A 16,239-nucleotide genomic window follows, 5' to 3' on the forward strand; every position below is an offset into this window, starting at 1 on the left:
ATTCTTTTTGTAATTTTGTGTAGCACTAACACGTCTAGCATGGCCGACATGGAAAACTAAACATTGCTTAAAATAAAATTTATTATTTGGTAGGAGAAGATGAACATGGGGTTGCTATTTAGATTACTCTATTTTTGTGGATCAGTTTGATTAGAATTTATTAAAATTTGTCAGTAGACTCAGTACATTCCAACTATGTCAATTTACAGGCAATGTCACTAGATTACCCAACAAAACATATCTACTGGCAGAGATGAAATAGATGTTTGGGGATTAAAATAATGTGCACATTTCTGGCACGCTTATTATAAAAGTGCATATATATTTTTGTTGATTTCCAAAACTAATCCAATATTTTAATCACAATTAATAAATCAATTTTTTTATCATATAGTTTGACAGAAAATCGATACTCCCTCGAGTTTTCAAAATGTGAATTTTCAGAACAGTATCCCCCTCTTTTTATCATATAGGAAAAGAATGTGAATTTTCAAAATGTGTGATCTATGGGTAGGTTTCAGAACAGTATCCCCTTCTTTTTAATGGCCGCAAGGGAATCAAAAATTAAACAGTTCTTAGGTTCCAGCACGTATTATTCACCAGCACACGTAGTTTCGAAATGGCAACATTTATAAACGTTACTAAAACCTGGCGAAACATAATCGACCCCGGATAATGTTGCTAATAATTTACGCAAATAACCGTTTCAAAATCCTGCACATACAATTCCTCGTGTGAGACATCCGCCACACCTAAATAACTTGTGATCTTTTCTTTGGCTCTGACGTCCGTAATCGTCTGAGATTCCATTTGGCTTTACTGACCAAGTGATCAGAGGCACAAAAAGGTGCTACATGTTAAACCGCAAACTCTTGATCGTATTAACAAATGAAAGTAAAAATCCACTGGAAATGTGATGAGCAAAGCTCCACCTTCGCCACAATTGGTTCAATTTTGTGTCTTCAAAGAACTGTTTGCCAGCTGACAAAGATATTTTGGAAGTAAAAAAACAGGGTTTTTGTGAGATTTTACCTAAGGTTTACCCACATCAAAACAGTGTTAAAAATTCTTATAATTGCATGTTTACATGTTGAAATCCAAATCTAATTTAACAAAATTCAAGACTGTAAACATTATTGTATACATTCAAATATTCAAAAAAATATACATCTAACTGTCAACATAGTTATTCTACATACCACCCATTGCATCGCAATTCTAAGCTATCAACATTGTTAAAAAAAAAAGATATTACTACTTGTTATGAAGAAAAAATAAGATAATAAAGATTGTCTCTGATGGGGGAAAATCAGCAAACAACCCTTCCACAAACACCAGCCTATAATTTCCTTTAGAAATCGACAGCAGCATTAATTTTTCTGCAAAAGATTCAGGGTTCAGTAACATTTTCAAGTCCTCAATCTCAAACTATTTTCAAGACCTCCAGTATTTAGAAGCAAGCAACATATGTCAATACAGTATAACCAAGAGTAGGAGTGGCAATCTAGCACGTAAGATATTCAAGTTAGGCGTATCAGGATAAATGAATCATGGCTAGGCAAACACACAACAGCTCTAAAAGCATAAACAGTAAGGTAGCACCTGGACTAAGTCTAAGAGATAACACATAGCAGCATAGACTATAGACTGAGGAGGCTAACAGTAAATTTGAAGAGTGGAAAGCTTTGTGAACTACGGTATTCAGTGTACATGAAACAAGATTAACAACCACTATCATCTAGGTTTAATTAGGGATTTTCATGCTCATTTTCTAAGGTTTTCATCAACACCACAATCTCAAAGTTTCTCAACAATAATCTCAATCAGTATTAAACAAGCATATCTGGTTTAAACACTGGATTCAAACTACATAGTGGAGCAAGTTGACATAAATTTGGATAAGGGATTCTGAATATCATAACACAGTATCTGTTTTATGTAGTGCCTTCATGGATTCACGGTGGTGAGTTTTAACTTTAACAAGTATTTCAAATAAACTATAGTAGACAAAGTACTTCCAGCCCAAACACCAGATAAAATATAACCAGGTAACATAGCTCATACTTGGCCACTTCCTCATCGACATCCTTCAAATCTCCCTTGGGGAGGGTCAATCCAACATTTCCTTATACACCCGAATACAATCAACAAATCAAAAGCAAATCTCAAAAATCAAAATCTTTAACGTCTAAAACAAATAGAAGCATAATATCCGCCACGAAAGCAAATAGCAGCCAAGTCATAAAAAGTATTCACTTTGGTAACTGGGATTAAGCTTACAAACAAAGAGCCTGTTTACTGGAGGTCTCATATCAGCTCCGGGAATGTCACCAATCTGTAAAATACACACAAGATACACATAAACTATTGATTCATAGAACTAGATCGATTATCACAATACAGAGATATAATTTTGGGATCATACACTCTCAAGAACTACAGCACTGGAATGGGCCTCTTTTTGCCGTCTAAAACCTCGTCAAGCTCTCCTGCACCCAGTTGTTAATCCATGGTAACCAATCATCTTTGAGACAGTAAAGAGAAGTATTCACCATTGCAAATCCACTAAAAGCTAACAGAATCAAGCAAAAAGTGTCAACCACTAACTACCTTTTAAAGTTAGTAGTAAGAACTGAGGAAGCTAGTTCTGATACCATATCACAAGGAAGGTCAATATAATTTCGTAAAAAAAGCCAAAATCCACAATATTTAAATAGCTAATCCCAGGTATAAAACCAGAGAGAAATGAACAAAAATATTCAAAAAGAACAATATATATATTATTAGCATGAATGAGGTCATGATATGTCTATATAATTAGCAAAATGATAGAAAGAACAACATTTATATATAGCCTGTTAGAAATTAGTACGACAATGAAATTGGATAGTGAAGTTTCTGAGAGACCTACCTTGGTACGAGCAGATAACATGCAGTTAAGTTTTGCACTGTTTTTCTTGATGCTTTCTCTGAGGTTTTTAATTCTTAAACTCTTCCGCATCGGGGCTAATTTCAATTGCCGCCTACGGCTTGGGATTCACAGCTACCTTCTTATGAACAGGTTTCGATACTTTTCTTTTAGGTACAGCAGCTTCATCAGCAATTACAACAGCCGTGAGACGTCTGGACAATTTATAAGTTCTTTCAAGAAATATTGTGAACAAAAAGTTATTACCTTAATGTTATTCTCCGCATTAGCTTATGCAATAATAAGTAGTTGTGCAGAGAATCCCCTAGTAACAGATGCAGAATGCTTATCGTCAATGCTAGTAAGCTGATCTACAACAATTACTACCATATAACAACCTGCACTTTTATAAGCAATGAACCCATTTCCACTAGGTGCTTCTGAGCCTTGATCCTGAATACCATGAATAAGTAATATAGTTAGAATAGTCTCCACAACAGAAAGACTGCTCCTCAATTGCATTATTGCCCTTTCACATGTGCTTTTCAGAAGGTAATAGAACATGAGAAAGAGATTATAAACCTAACCTTGGGCATGTATATATCTGTTATCTCTTCGTAGTAGAATATGACAGCTGTATTAGTTACAAAACAATCTTTTCAAGAGCTAAACAACATGGTAGAATTACAAAATTAACAAATAGTGCGAAAAATGGGAAGGAAAAAAAGTCTTTGAAGGGCACAAATAACCATAATAGGCTGATTAGGTGCAGCTGTATGTGAAGTAAAGAAACAACATCACATTCATAGAAAACCATGCAAATGTACTATGCCGATTAAGTTTAGAGTAGCACAACCACATTGTCTACACTAATCTACAGTTTGAATCATGTTTTGTATAATTGCAGCCGACTAACAGATGATTTCTTTAATGCTCAAGGTTGGGAAGCCACTGGTCCCTCATATACAATCTCATCCCATGATTGACCAACCCAAATCAGAAAAATACTATAATTGACTGAAATGTGACTAACCACAGAAATGCACTTTTGAGAGCTCGTAGTTCCTTAATGAATTTAACACCTTAATGCATTACCCATTATAAGTAAATATCAGGTTCAACAAAACTTGTTAAGATATTTACTTAACACTGAACTAAAAGTTGTAGAAAGTAACTCCAGTTCTTTATCACCTATAACTTGTAACCACACTGCACAATTCAAAACCCTTAAAAGATCAGATGACACTATTTAATTTATGCCAGACACGACAATGCTTATCCATCTACACTTACCTAAAGTCAATATCCATAGCAAGCTGAATAAGAGAACTTATAGAAGCCCTTTGAAAGAGACCAGAAGCCATTAAGACACCAACTTTCTTCTTCTGTGTCACCAAGTCATACAGTTTCTATAAAATACTAAACTAAAAATTCAGAAAACAATTAGAAAACAAAAAGAAACAAGAATTACCTTCTCATATGCAGGAGCCATGCTTAGCCACACAATGTGTGCTATCCCATACATGCGAATGTTCAAATGTTGTGAGCAAGTCTCCTATTTTTAGAAGAAAATATGAAGGTAAGCCCCAACCGAAGCAGATACCAAAGAACAACATAAAGAGAGATAAACCTGCAAAAATTGCAAAACCAACTGAAATTATTCTAAAAAAACGTAAACTAAACCTACACGAAAGCATTGCCAGATTAAACATGATCACCATATTATTCACATCAATCAAATAAAATTCCCAAGTAGATTTATACTTAAACCAAAATTCTATGTAAAACTCAAACCTGATCCTCAAAAATCATCTGAACGAGTAACAAAATCCAATAACAAAACATAAGTTTTAGAAATACCTAATCGAACAAACAGGAGTTTTAAGAATCAGTAAAAGGTTCAAATCAATAGAAAGCTTGTCTTATAACAAATGTTGATCTGTAAATCTCAAATGTACATATGAATTCTTTGTTAAATAAGTCGAAACCCTTGTGGAAAAAACAGGTACACGATAATTAGAGAAATAAAATCTAGGGTTTCACTTATTTTGCAAGCGAAAAAAATCGAGATATAAAATGCAATCACCGAGATTCCCTAAATTCAAAATCATAATTATTCTCACCAGAATATACAAGTTACAACTTCATGAAAGTAGCTCAACCACAATAATTTTATAGCAAAATCTTATTAAATTCAATGGTTTCATAATCCTTGAGCGAGTAAGTTAAATGATAACAAAAAGGAGTAGAATCTGTTTATAACTGAAGGTGGAATCAACATTTTTATTTATACCAAGTAACCCAGGCACCATGGATATCCAATTGAGTGTATCTATGAAGTATCAAGCGAGCATGGCTGCAAGGAAACATGTACACACCTTTAACTTATAATAAAAAACACCACAGAGTCTTCAAATGCAGATATCATTCACGCAAGTTCACTGAGGACAATCCATAGGCATCTAAACAAGTCTTAGGATCACCAGGAGACTTGACATCATATGTGCACTACCAAATGCCTCCACATACTTCAGACCACCGGGAGACTTGACATCTGAAAAGAATAACAATAACCAGAGACAAGAATGCTTAATTCACGACCTTCCGCAAGGTTGCGAGTCCAACAAAGAAAAATGAAGTTTAACATGACACTATACAGTTAAAGGATAAAGCAGGCGAAAGCTAGCATTTCACGAGATAAAACCAGAATACAAACCTGAGCTGGATTGGAGAATTAAATTTCAGCGCCGGTGCTATGATAATTCCAATATAACAGCATCTGCAACCTCGAATACATCAAGTTGAAAACGTGTGGAAAGAGTGCAGATAGTATGAGATACTACATGAATGAGTATGTGTTTGAGGACTACTAAGGACAACAAAATTCTAACAGCCTAATATAACTAGTTGTAACTTTTAAAGAGAGTAAAATAGTATTTATCTGTAGCCATGAAAAGAAGTTCAAAGCTTCAACACTTGCCTTCTGATTCAATTGAAATTTGCGTGTCTGTACCATGCCTTAACATTTCTTCTGGAAGACTGGACGACCAATTCCAAAAGGGAGTCTTTGTCAATGCCGTCCAGAAATTTATTCATCAAAGAAGAAGGAAATCGAAAAGATTACCAGAGACAGCTTGTATACAGAGTGACTCGGTCGAGACTCTTCAGATCGTGCCAAGAAAGCCATGCATAAGGCATTGATCTATAATAAAAGACCTCTACACCATAAATATATAAACTATTACCCAAAAGGTAGCGGCAGGAATCCAGTAAAGCATTAAATAAGAAATATGCAACAAAAAGAAAAAAGAAAAAAATAAGCATAAGCACTAAATAAAAAATGCAATGAGGTTGTTGTGTGCATGTGTTTGATAATTCAACAGAAAACTTACACTAAGATTACCCAATGCCATCTTTTCAATCTGTGATGCTTTCTCATTAGCAATAGAAGCGGCAAGTTTTGCTTTAGCTATATCTGCAACGAAATGTTTTTCAAAAACCTCAATTGCTACTCAAAGCAGAAACAACAAGGCAGTCATATAAAACTTAATGTAAATCTGATGAAGTGCACAAAAGCATAGTTTAACAATGTTGAAGACTATTACAACTTTCTCCAACGTCGCAACTTCTGCAGCATGCATGAGTTGCCTGGCTCTGGCATCCTTCAATTCCTCATATTTAGAAAACATAGGCAGTTAATAGTCAAATTGAGATGCAAAACCAGCATTAAATTAATTATAACGCCTTAGGCTTTAAACAGCATATCAACCTTCAAAATTCTCTTTTCCTCAGAAAATACGTGAGCATATAACTCAAATTGCTTTCAGCTGCGTGAAGGGCATCCCAGAAATCAAGAACCAAGTCCCATCCTTGGATATGTACGCGCCCTTCAACTCTTCACTCGTGCTTAGCAACACCTTCAGTTTGTAAAACAGATAACAGAGTTATGGAATATTACACAACTTGTTAAACTCTTTGGTTACAAATTTAGACAACAAAAACTACAACTAATGAATGCTTAAGAGGATAGAGCATGGTAACAGTTAACTGCTTATACTTCTCTAGCTTCAGAAAAAGGCATGAAAACATCAGTAACCTTCTCATCGGAGGAAGTTGTTGGATTCCCCTCATTTCTTTGAAGAGAATATTCGGTAAGAACTAAGAAGTGCATTGGACGATTCAGAATCATTTAAGGGAGCACGAAAGAAAATAATAAAACAAGATCCTGGATCCAAAGACGAGTAAAATTAACTGGCAGAACAATATGAAAAAGTTAAGCCTTCCTAGTATACTGATAAGCAATACAGTAAATATAGAATCATGGCGAACCTATGCAGCTGACCATCTAACAGCTATTAGCTGCTTCTACGGGATAAACCACAAAGGTTGGGCTTCAATTCAATGTCATAAAGTTCAGAACTAGCGACAGGAAAGAGAAAATATTTCAGATTATGGAGTTTGAGCTGCACCAAAAACATTTCTTTGAACATAACTAACAACTGTGTGGCACTGGGATGAGAATCACCTACATTGCAATTTTACTGGCATAACCATCATAACCATTAAAACAAGCAACGCATTTTGATCATGGGGTCCATAAATGTGATCCATATTGTACCTTCACAAGGAGTACAAAAGACATAAGTCCACTCAGTTTGTACAACTTATTCGGGTTGTACTTTAGTAAAGCATTCATATAATAAAGCTAAACAACACCATCAGTTTCATTTACCTACTACAAATATTTAGATTATGTTGACATATCTGGCTTAAGAACTATTTTCAGGTGACTAAAAGGATACACTCTCAATCAGACAATTATAGTTAGCAAAAATGCAAAAAATTGCAAGGAAAAATAAACAAACAAAATGCAAACTAATGTTCACGCAATCCAAATACAATCCTGCATGTTACTAATTCCCAGCTGCATTTATTAATGGATGAGAAGCTTAACCTTCTTGTCTACGTCATTCAGACGTCTTCAAAGTGAAAGCAGAGTCTAAGTGTTATGGTCATCATAACTACACTTCTGTACAACTAGCAGAAGTATGTCTGAAACTTTAACGGATAGAACAAGTGCATCTTATCATGATTGAAAGCTCATTACTAATTACTATAAACTTAATAATGATATACCTGCCTGAAGTTCGGTTTCTTGCAAGCGCAACACATCCAACTTCTCTGAGTTGCAGCGCAGAGATGCCTCCTAAGCCATTAACATTCCAAGAGATCAATTTCAAAGAAACTTGGAACAGATCGGCACCATAATGCATTAAGTAGTAAAAATATTAAGGCCAGGGTATATACTGTACACCCACCAGCACCACCACGACAGTGCATATGACTCTAACATGAAGTGAATACAGTTGACCCAAGATACTTATGAAACACTTATGAAACAAAGTTCAAGTGAAGGAAATGAAAAGACCCAGTAAAAATTTCAGATTTATTCCAAGATGGAAAGAAATAAACCAAACCCAAATTGAAATTTCAGTTGAATTAATGATTGAAAGTGTTCAAATGTATACCTGGGAACCATCTTCAGCAATGTTAAGACCTTCAATTTCAGTAGATGAAGAAGAAGCAGAAAACCCTAATTTTGATTTGGGGTTGAAAGAAAGAGAAGAAGCCATTGTTGTTGTTGTAGAGGTTTATGTTGGTTACTGCTGCATATTTCCAATCAATCAACAAGCTTCCGATTCTTGGGATTCATTTAAACAAAATTAAGAATCAGTGACCAAAAAAATCAGATTTTCCCAAAATGCTTCCGATGCTTGGAGAATATAAGAAACCCCCTTTTCAACTTCATCTTTTTGGATGCGTTATTATCTCGATCTCATGAACTGATTTAATGAAACATGTGAGAAACGAATAAAGGGTTGGTTTTCTGAATCGATATAGAGAAAGATGTGAGAAATGAAGTAAGGGTTAATTTGGGCCCTATATTACCATCCCCACCCATGGGAGGCGGATAAGGGGGTGTCTAGATATAGTGAAAAGACTAGATTACCCAAACGCTTAGGATTGTGACATGTGTCATCCTACTAGTATTAAATAACGACTTTAGATTAATGACCATTTAAAGACAATAACGACCTTAAGGGTCGTCATGGTCGTATTTAATACTATTACGACCTTTTAATTCATCTGTGCCATTAATGACTCTTGGAAGAAGATAACAACTCTTTTTTAGACAATAACGACTCTCCAATAACGACACTTCAAAGACAATGACGACTCTCAGTAATGACTCTTTCAAGAAGATAACGACCCTTTTTACATAATAACGATTGTCCAATAACAACAATTCAAAATGACTTTTTCAAGAAGATAACGACTCTTTTTAGACAATAACGACACTTCAAAGAAAATAACGACTCTTTAGAAGTTGTCATGTTCATAATTCAATTCCTTGACGACCCTTGACAATAAGAATCATTAAAACGGTATTTGCATGAATGATTTTGTCATCAAAATCATTTCCATAAAATCTAAATAATTAAATGAATATCAACCATACCAACAGCAGCTTCGAGTTTTTGAAATAACGAGGGTATAAGATTCATCATGCTCGAGAGCAAGAAATAGACCTTATCATCATGGTATTGAAGATTCATCACATATGATGATAAGGCTCTCAAGATTACGTTCCTTTTGGGCTTCTTTCTTTCTTTACCTTCCTATGTGAATATTTGGAACGATTTTTTTGGGACTGCACGAAAAAGGCGAGGGACTACTATTCCTTTTTTGGGTGGATATTTGGAGTAATTTTGGGTCACCCCTTATCTAAATTCTTTTTTAATACCAAACTTACCCTTGGTAATTAAATTAGTTAGTTTATTGATTAGTTAGTGTTAGTGTAATGATTAATTACTGATTAGTTAGTGATTAGTGAGTTATTAATAGGATAGTTTTGTCAGAATCAGAATTATTGAGAGAGAAGAAGAAGAAAGAAGAAAAAGAAAAGATGAAGAAAAAGAAGGAGGAACCCAAAAAAACCTTATTTTGAGTTTGGTAAATATGATATGAGTGATTCTTGTGATGATACCTCCTCCTCAGAATCAGAACCCCCTTCATCTCCTAATATATTTGTTGTTAGAGCACTGCTCGGTCGAACTCGAATGCGTTGCTATCTCAAGCATGTTTGTCAATGTTAGTGATCAAAACTATAAGTCTTGATTTCTAGTCTACTTATAGCTAAGTCTCGGACTAGGATATAAAGTGTAGTTGAGCTCAAGACTCCATGGAGATCATCATACGAAGACGAAGAACTACTCAAGGAACTTGTGAAACTTCATCGACTAAAAGGTATATGGAGACTTGAACTTATCTATCACTCAAAAGTCTATTTACTCTATCTCCTATCTTGAGACAAAAGTCGTATTGCTATATAAACTTTGATTATACACATTTGTTATTTCGAGTCGAGTTTATCTCGCGTATCTATTTCTCGAAATATGTGTTGGTAAGCTTTCGCTTTGGCCAACTTCATCTTTACTAATGACTAAAGTCATATTAAGTTTCAATTACTTGAAAATTTCTTTGACGAAAAATGGTTTGTGAATAACAACGGTTAGAGCATTGCTCGGTCGAACTCGCATGCGTTGCTATCTCAAGCATGTTTGTCAATGTTAGTGATCAAACTATAAGTCTTGATTTCTAGTCTACTATAGCTAAAGTCTCGGACTAGGATAGAAAGTGTAGTTGAGCTCAAGAACTCCATGACAATCATCATACAAGACGAAGAACTACTCAAGGAACTAGTGGAACTTCATCGACTAAAAGGTATGTGGAGACTTGAACTTATCTATCACTCAAAAGTCTATCTACTCTATCTCCTATCTTTGAGACAAAAGTCGTTTTGCTATATAGACTTTGATTATATACATTTGCTATTTCGAGTCGAGTTTATCTCGCCTATCTATTTCTCGAAATATGTGTTGGTAAGCTTTCGCTTTAGACAAGTTCATCTTTACCTAGTGACGAAAGTCATGATACGTTTCAATCACTTTGAAAATTGTTTACTTTGACGAAAAATAGTTTGTGAATAACAACTATATAATAACGTCCTCTAAGAATGTTTCGATGATTGAAATGAGAGTTTAGATTGTATAACTAATGGTGGATATAAGCATTGTGTGATAACACATATATGTATAAGTCATTTTCCTTGAACCGAAGATTGTGAACTCAGTCCGAGAACCCATTCCACGAACTGGCGGAAGTTCTCAACCCGAGAAAATCTGCTGGAGTTTGAGAACTCCTTCCGAGAACTTAAGTCCGCGAACTAAGTCTGCGAACTTAAGTTGGTTATATCTAAAGACGATTGTTTGTGAACTTATATTAACTAAGGAATGCAAAATGCAAATCATGGCTATAAAGTTCATGAACCAATTCGATTGAATCAAATCGTTTTTGCTTCGATTGTGTCTTGTGTAGTTACATAAGATTTCCTTGCAATTGAACATCTCTCTAACTAGTTCATTTGAGTCATTTGAACTAGTTATGGTGAAGAAGAATATAGTTGATATGAAAGTGCTCATATGGCTAACCATTTGGTTAACTATTGTTGAACCAACAAATGTACATGTTTGGGTACGGTTACACAAACCTAAAATCGTGCATTTCATTCGTGTGTAACAAGCTAAGTTTTCGATCCAACGGTTGAAAGATATTAGCTTGAATCTAATCAGGTTTTCATCTAACGGTGTATATTGAATGCTTTGTTACTAAGCTAACATTGATTGCAAACCCTGATTTGAAAGACTATATAAGGGAGAACTCTACCAACTAGGAAACCTAATCCCCACACCTTCTGTGTGATACTAGTTGTATTAGGTAGAGTCGATTCTCCTCTAACCTTAGGTTTCTTTGAGTTGATTCGTAACGACACTTGGTGCCTAATTTTAAAGCTTTTCTTCCCTGTAAATTTGAGTTGAATAGACACCCAAAACCCCTGATTCTAAAACATCCATTGATATAATCCATTTATTACAAAAATCAACCCAAAGCCTAACCTCCACTGCCATTCAATTGTCTACCCAGCTTAGAGAAGCAGCACCAACAAACATCCAAAAGAATCGCACCATTCACCAACGACACCCCACACACCATTCCATTTAAGTACTAACCTGCAGCAATTCATTTTTACAACTTCCCTGAAACACCAATCGACCCCACCACTGCGACTCCATAAATAAGCAGATCAAAATTGAGTGAAAATCATGATAGTAGTATAAGTTAGATGATAATTAAAGTTAACATTCCAAGAGATCAATTTCAAAGAAACTGTATTGTTGAATATTTCTTTTTCACTCTTTGACACCAACCCCTACAATACCACGTTTTGCGACCTGGACCTTTGTATATGCATGATGCTGTAAATTACTTAACACCATAGATCAACTAGATAGCTCCAAATTGGTAAAAGTAACCATTATTGGTTTGGTAATTAAATAACCAGATCAACTGGACAGCTCCATGTTCATTCCTCAATTTGATCTTAGTTTGCGTTTTTTTCCCCTCTTAAATTAACTCAAAACACGAAAGAATTAAAAATAAAATGATAATTTAATCTACAGAAGAAAAGCAGAAATCAATCATCATTTTCTCTCTTTGTTTTGTTTCTTAATTTTTTTTTTAATTTGCACAATTCTAGCATGATTACTACCAAATTGGATATAATTTTGTTTCATCACGCCGGTGTCATTGTAGTACAGTGTGGTAAAGTCATTGGGTGATGATATTGGTAACCTGAGTTCAAAAGTCGATAACTTCTTTAAAGATCAAAAAAAAAAAAGATGTTTTGTTTAACCACGTACCCGCCATTAAAAGTCAAAATTTTTTCTAAAAATGTGAATGTGCAAGTTGGGATTTTACATTTTCTTTGTAACGCTATGTTTTAGACGTTGCAAATTGGCAACTGTTCTCTATTTCTGTTACACTTAATCAATGTTATAATATTTTTTAATTTAATTAATCTGATGTGCTCGAACAGCGTTATTAAATGTGTTGCATAGCAAAGGCCGTCGCAAACTACAACCTCTTCCTTCGGAGATTAAAGCAAACTAGATAAGAGTGAGTAATGCGATCTTCTTTTCTTTCCAAATTCCAATGCCTCTGAACTCAAGAACGTGCTCACGATTTATTTATATTTTTTATTTCGAATCACAGGTTTCAATAGCAAATCAGTTTTCATGATCTGATCCACAATAACGGGGTCAACTAGACAACTACATGCTCATGTTCAGTCATTTATTGGACTAGAAGGAATCGAATCTAATAAATTTCCCGAACATGCAACTAGCACGATGCAGTTAAGATCCAAATGCCCAATCCAAGTTCTAGCTAGTATAACAAGGCACTGCCACTTCTGCAAAAAAACATTAATTACATGTATGATGATGCTCAATTTGTGGGTTGCATATTATTAAAATCATGATCTTTTAGATGGCAGATATACGTGTAATGAAGTGCGAAAATAGGCTGACAACGGAGGATAAGGTGATCAACAAATTAATTTACACGTTCCAAAACCAAAGCAATCCTTGATGATCTGATCCACAATAAATGATACGGTAAACTGGAGTCACTGGACAACCCCATGTTGAAATCTTGCCCAAATCAATGAGCACGAGGAATTTAAGACTCAGATGCCCAATCTAAGTTGCTATATGCGATTTTTTAAACAGAATATTAATTATATTGTGCAACAACATAGGCAATCGATATTTATATTCAAGGCTCATAGGTGTTGCAGGCTTACAGGCTGCAGCTTCCGATCTTCAACTCCTTTATTATCACATGAAAACCAACTAACGATGATGGTCCATATAAAAGTATTCCTATCATAGAACCTTCTAGGTCGATCGATCTTTCACCAGTGTGAAAAGACACGGGACGTACATGTGATGGAGGCAGATAAAATCATTAATTAATGCCATTACCTCTAAAATCTAATTTCACACCGACGGCAAATTTGTCCTCTTTTCTGGGTAGGAAAATATGACAAAACCAACTTACTAGATTTATTTATTTTTCATTTCTCATGAATGATGTATGTACCGACTACTCATTGATTGATCCCTTTGTGAAAACGAAGTAGAATTGGAGTCGTGCAGAAAAATGTGTCCAGTTACTAAACTACTTAATCTCCTGTTGAACACTCATAAATGAGAAGACATCATAAATATATAAACTTAGAAGGTTGATATAGTCCATCAAATAAATAGAACAACAACACCCTTGAGTCTTGACCATGAACATTGTTGATTACTATACAGATTACAGTAGATTCTAAGCAGAAGCCAACATAGGATTGGTAAATACTTAACCAGGCAGACGCCATGCTGCAAAAAAAAATATATATATATATATATAGACATCAAATGATTAATCGCGGTCAGCGAAGAGGAATTATATAACAAATCTTAAATCACTCTCTTCATCAGAGAAACTTACTGGCGAATACAGAGATGCAAATTAGTGCTGCAAAGAGATGATTAATCCTACTACTTGTTTTCATGTTTACAAGCTTTGGTGTTTTAGAAATATGACATGGTCATGGTGTTAAATAGTAGAATATGGGGATTTCAAATTTTCAATGTAATATCAAAAAAAAAAAAAATCACAGTGTGTGCACATATTTTTATTAAACCTAATCATCTTATCCTTGGATCATATTCGGTAAACGAGTACTTCCCCTCTGTGTCGCCATCAGATGGAGCCGTCACAACAACAACTTACTGTTGTAAACAATTTTAAACCAATATTTTTGTTTTCTTCTCTGTTGGGTGATGAAATTATGATTTTTTAGATTTGGATGCCTATAACAAGTAGGATCTTGGAAGATGCAAACAAGTCACAGCTGTTGCTGCACCCCCATAACAATTACTCCTAGATAACGTGATGCACAATATCAGGTCATTTGGACAACCCCACGTGCTCAATCAGTGAAAATTGATGATTTTGATACCTCGACTTGCCACGATTATCTTTGAAAATTTTCATCGAGTATTCGAGTACAAATGATAGTATTAAATTGATATCCCAGTTAATATTCGAATAACTGGGTAGGAAAAGTTCATTCATATATAAGAGCCGAGAGGTTCAACAACAGAAAGTAGGAAAAGCTCTTCCAAGAAACACTAGTAAATATGGCAACAAGCACTAGGATTAATCATCTATTTGCAATACTAATTTGCATCTCTATCTTTGCCGGTAAGTTTCCTATAGTTGGTTGAGTTGCTTGAGCATTTTTGTACTTGGGTATTAAGATGTTTTTTTTTTTTTTAATGGACTACAATTAATCTTCTGGTTTAGAGATAATAATTCATAAATGTTGTTACTGTTTGCAGAGATGGTATTAGCACAAGAGTATTGGTTTCCCGATATCTGCGCTCCCGGTGAAGCATATATTGAGAGGAACTATAACCCCGTTCCTGCCGACAAGTGCACCTCTTGCTCAGATTGGTGTAAAGCTCAGTGTTGTAGTCTTGATCGTTGGGTGGTCCAAGATGAGTGCCGTCAAGTTGGTGATTGGCAGGATTGTCAGTGTTGCTGCAGTACACGACCACCAACGGTACCCCCTGCACCTCCATCCAGGCCACCGTTCGCTGCATACACATCAGGTCCTGAAAAGATATGTACAACTTCAGAAACAGAAATACTGATTAAACGGGCTACAGGCACAGAATGCCCCTCAAATCCTCTATGTGAGACCAAATGCAAGGAAATAAATCTTTTTCCTGTAAGGTCAGAGTGCTTGGGAGCAAGTAGAGATGGCAAAGAAGCTGCGTATAATTGGTATGAGCAGTGCTGTTGTGGGGCCGCGCCTCCTCCTCCAACCCCATCACCACCTCCACTCTGCCCCGGAGAACGTCCCCCGTGTGGTCAACCTCCACTTCCACCACCTTGCTGTGGATGTTGTCCCGTTGATGTCAATATTCAAGTCTCGGTAAAATCAGGTTGCAATGGTGCTAGCTGTAATTCATTGTAATCTGTAGTGTAATACTGTACCACATGCATTTTAATTATCTCTACCTGAAGCAATAAGAGAAAAAAAAGCATCAAATAAAATCTAAGCAGCATTAGTTCCTAAAGTCAGCTCTTTGCAAGAAATCAAATCGACTTGCAATTAATCCTAAATTTGCTTGTTTCGCTATTATATCAAAGAAATGTAACGCACTGGTTGGAGCAGTCATCGTTTGGTTTTGATTCTATTTTATTTTTGGTAATTGTTTGCAACTATATCACAATTGGTTTGTACTAGCATTCTTAACAGGTACTAGATCACTTGGAACTCAACCGCTACAGGTTTAGATCCTAGTATC

At 35.3% G+C, this 16,239-nt stretch overlaps 1 protein-coding gene and 2 long non-coding RNA genes across 14 annotated transcripts; 1 reads left to right on the top strand and 2 right to left on the bottom strand.

The window, feature by feature from the left end:
- Positions 1–1,115: 1,115 nt before the first annotated feature.
- LOC113340222 lies at positions 1,116–5,689 on the bottom strand. Of its 10 annotated transcripts, none has more exons than XR_003355408.1 (9): positions 5,625–5,689; positions 5,287–5,462; positions 4,380–4,538; positions 4,202–4,293; positions 3,496–3,521; positions 3,176–3,361; positions 2,912–3,091; positions 2,426–2,489; positions 1,894–2,335 (listed from the first exon to the last, which is right to left on the bottom strand). It is a non-coding gene; the product is annotated as an uncharacterized LOC113340222 (long non-coding RNA). The 10 variants fall into 10 exon arrangements; XR_003355404.1 differs by having other exon boundaries at positions 3,496–3,542; XR_003355400.1 differs by adding an exon at positions 1,116–1,379 and having other exon boundaries at positions 2,065–2,335; positions 3,176–4,293.
- Positions 5,690–5,888: 199 nt separating this feature from the next.
- Positions 5,889–8,800, bottom strand: LOC113340223. Of its 3 annotated transcripts, none has more exons than XR_003355411.1 (8): positions 8,437–8,800; positions 8,045–8,114; positions 7,438–7,526; positions 6,678–6,825; positions 6,514–6,570; positions 6,301–6,383; positions 6,033–6,110; positions 5,889–5,947 (listed from the first exon to the last, which is right to left on the bottom strand). It is a non-coding gene; the product is annotated as an uncharacterized LOC113340223 (long non-coding RNA). The 3 variants fall into 3 exon arrangements; XR_003355409.1 differs by having other exon boundaries at positions 6,033–6,126; XR_003355410.1 differs by lacking the exon at positions 7,438–7,526 and having other exon boundaries at positions 6,033–6,126.
- Positions 8,801–14,936: 6,136 nt separating this feature from the next.
- Positions 14,937–16,143, top strand: LOC113339313 (unconventional myosin-XVI-like). Its single transcript, XM_026584606.1, has 2 exons — positions 14,937–15,127; positions 15,265–16,143. The coding sequence occupies exons 1-2, from the start codon at positions 15,064–15,066 to the stop codon at positions 15,903–15,905; spliced, it is 705 nt and encodes a 234-aa protein (XP_026440391.1). The 5' UTR covers positions 14,937–15,063; the 3' UTR covers positions 15,906–16,143.
- Positions 16,144–16,239: the final 96 nt, after the last annotated feature.

This window comes from Papaver somniferum, unplaced genomic scaffold (assembly GCF_003573695.1).
Source record: "Papaver somniferum cultivar HN1 unplaced genomic scaffold, ASM357369v1 unplaced-scaffold_21, whole genome shotgun sequence".
Classification (NCBI taxonomy): domain Eukaryota; kingdom Viridiplantae; phylum Streptophyta; class Magnoliopsida; order Ranunculales; family Papaveraceae; genus Papaver; species Papaver somniferum.

Bases quoted from the DNA above. Each gene is read 5' to 3' on its own strand.
- LOC113339313 (XM_026584606.1), top strand. From the start codon at position 15,064: ATGGCAACAAGCACTAGGATTAATCATCTATTTGCAATACTAATTTGC. The intron at 15,128-15,264 runs GTAAGTTTCCTA...TACTGTTTGCAG, and splicing joins TTGCATCTCTATCTTTGCCG to AGATGGTATTAGCACAAGAG.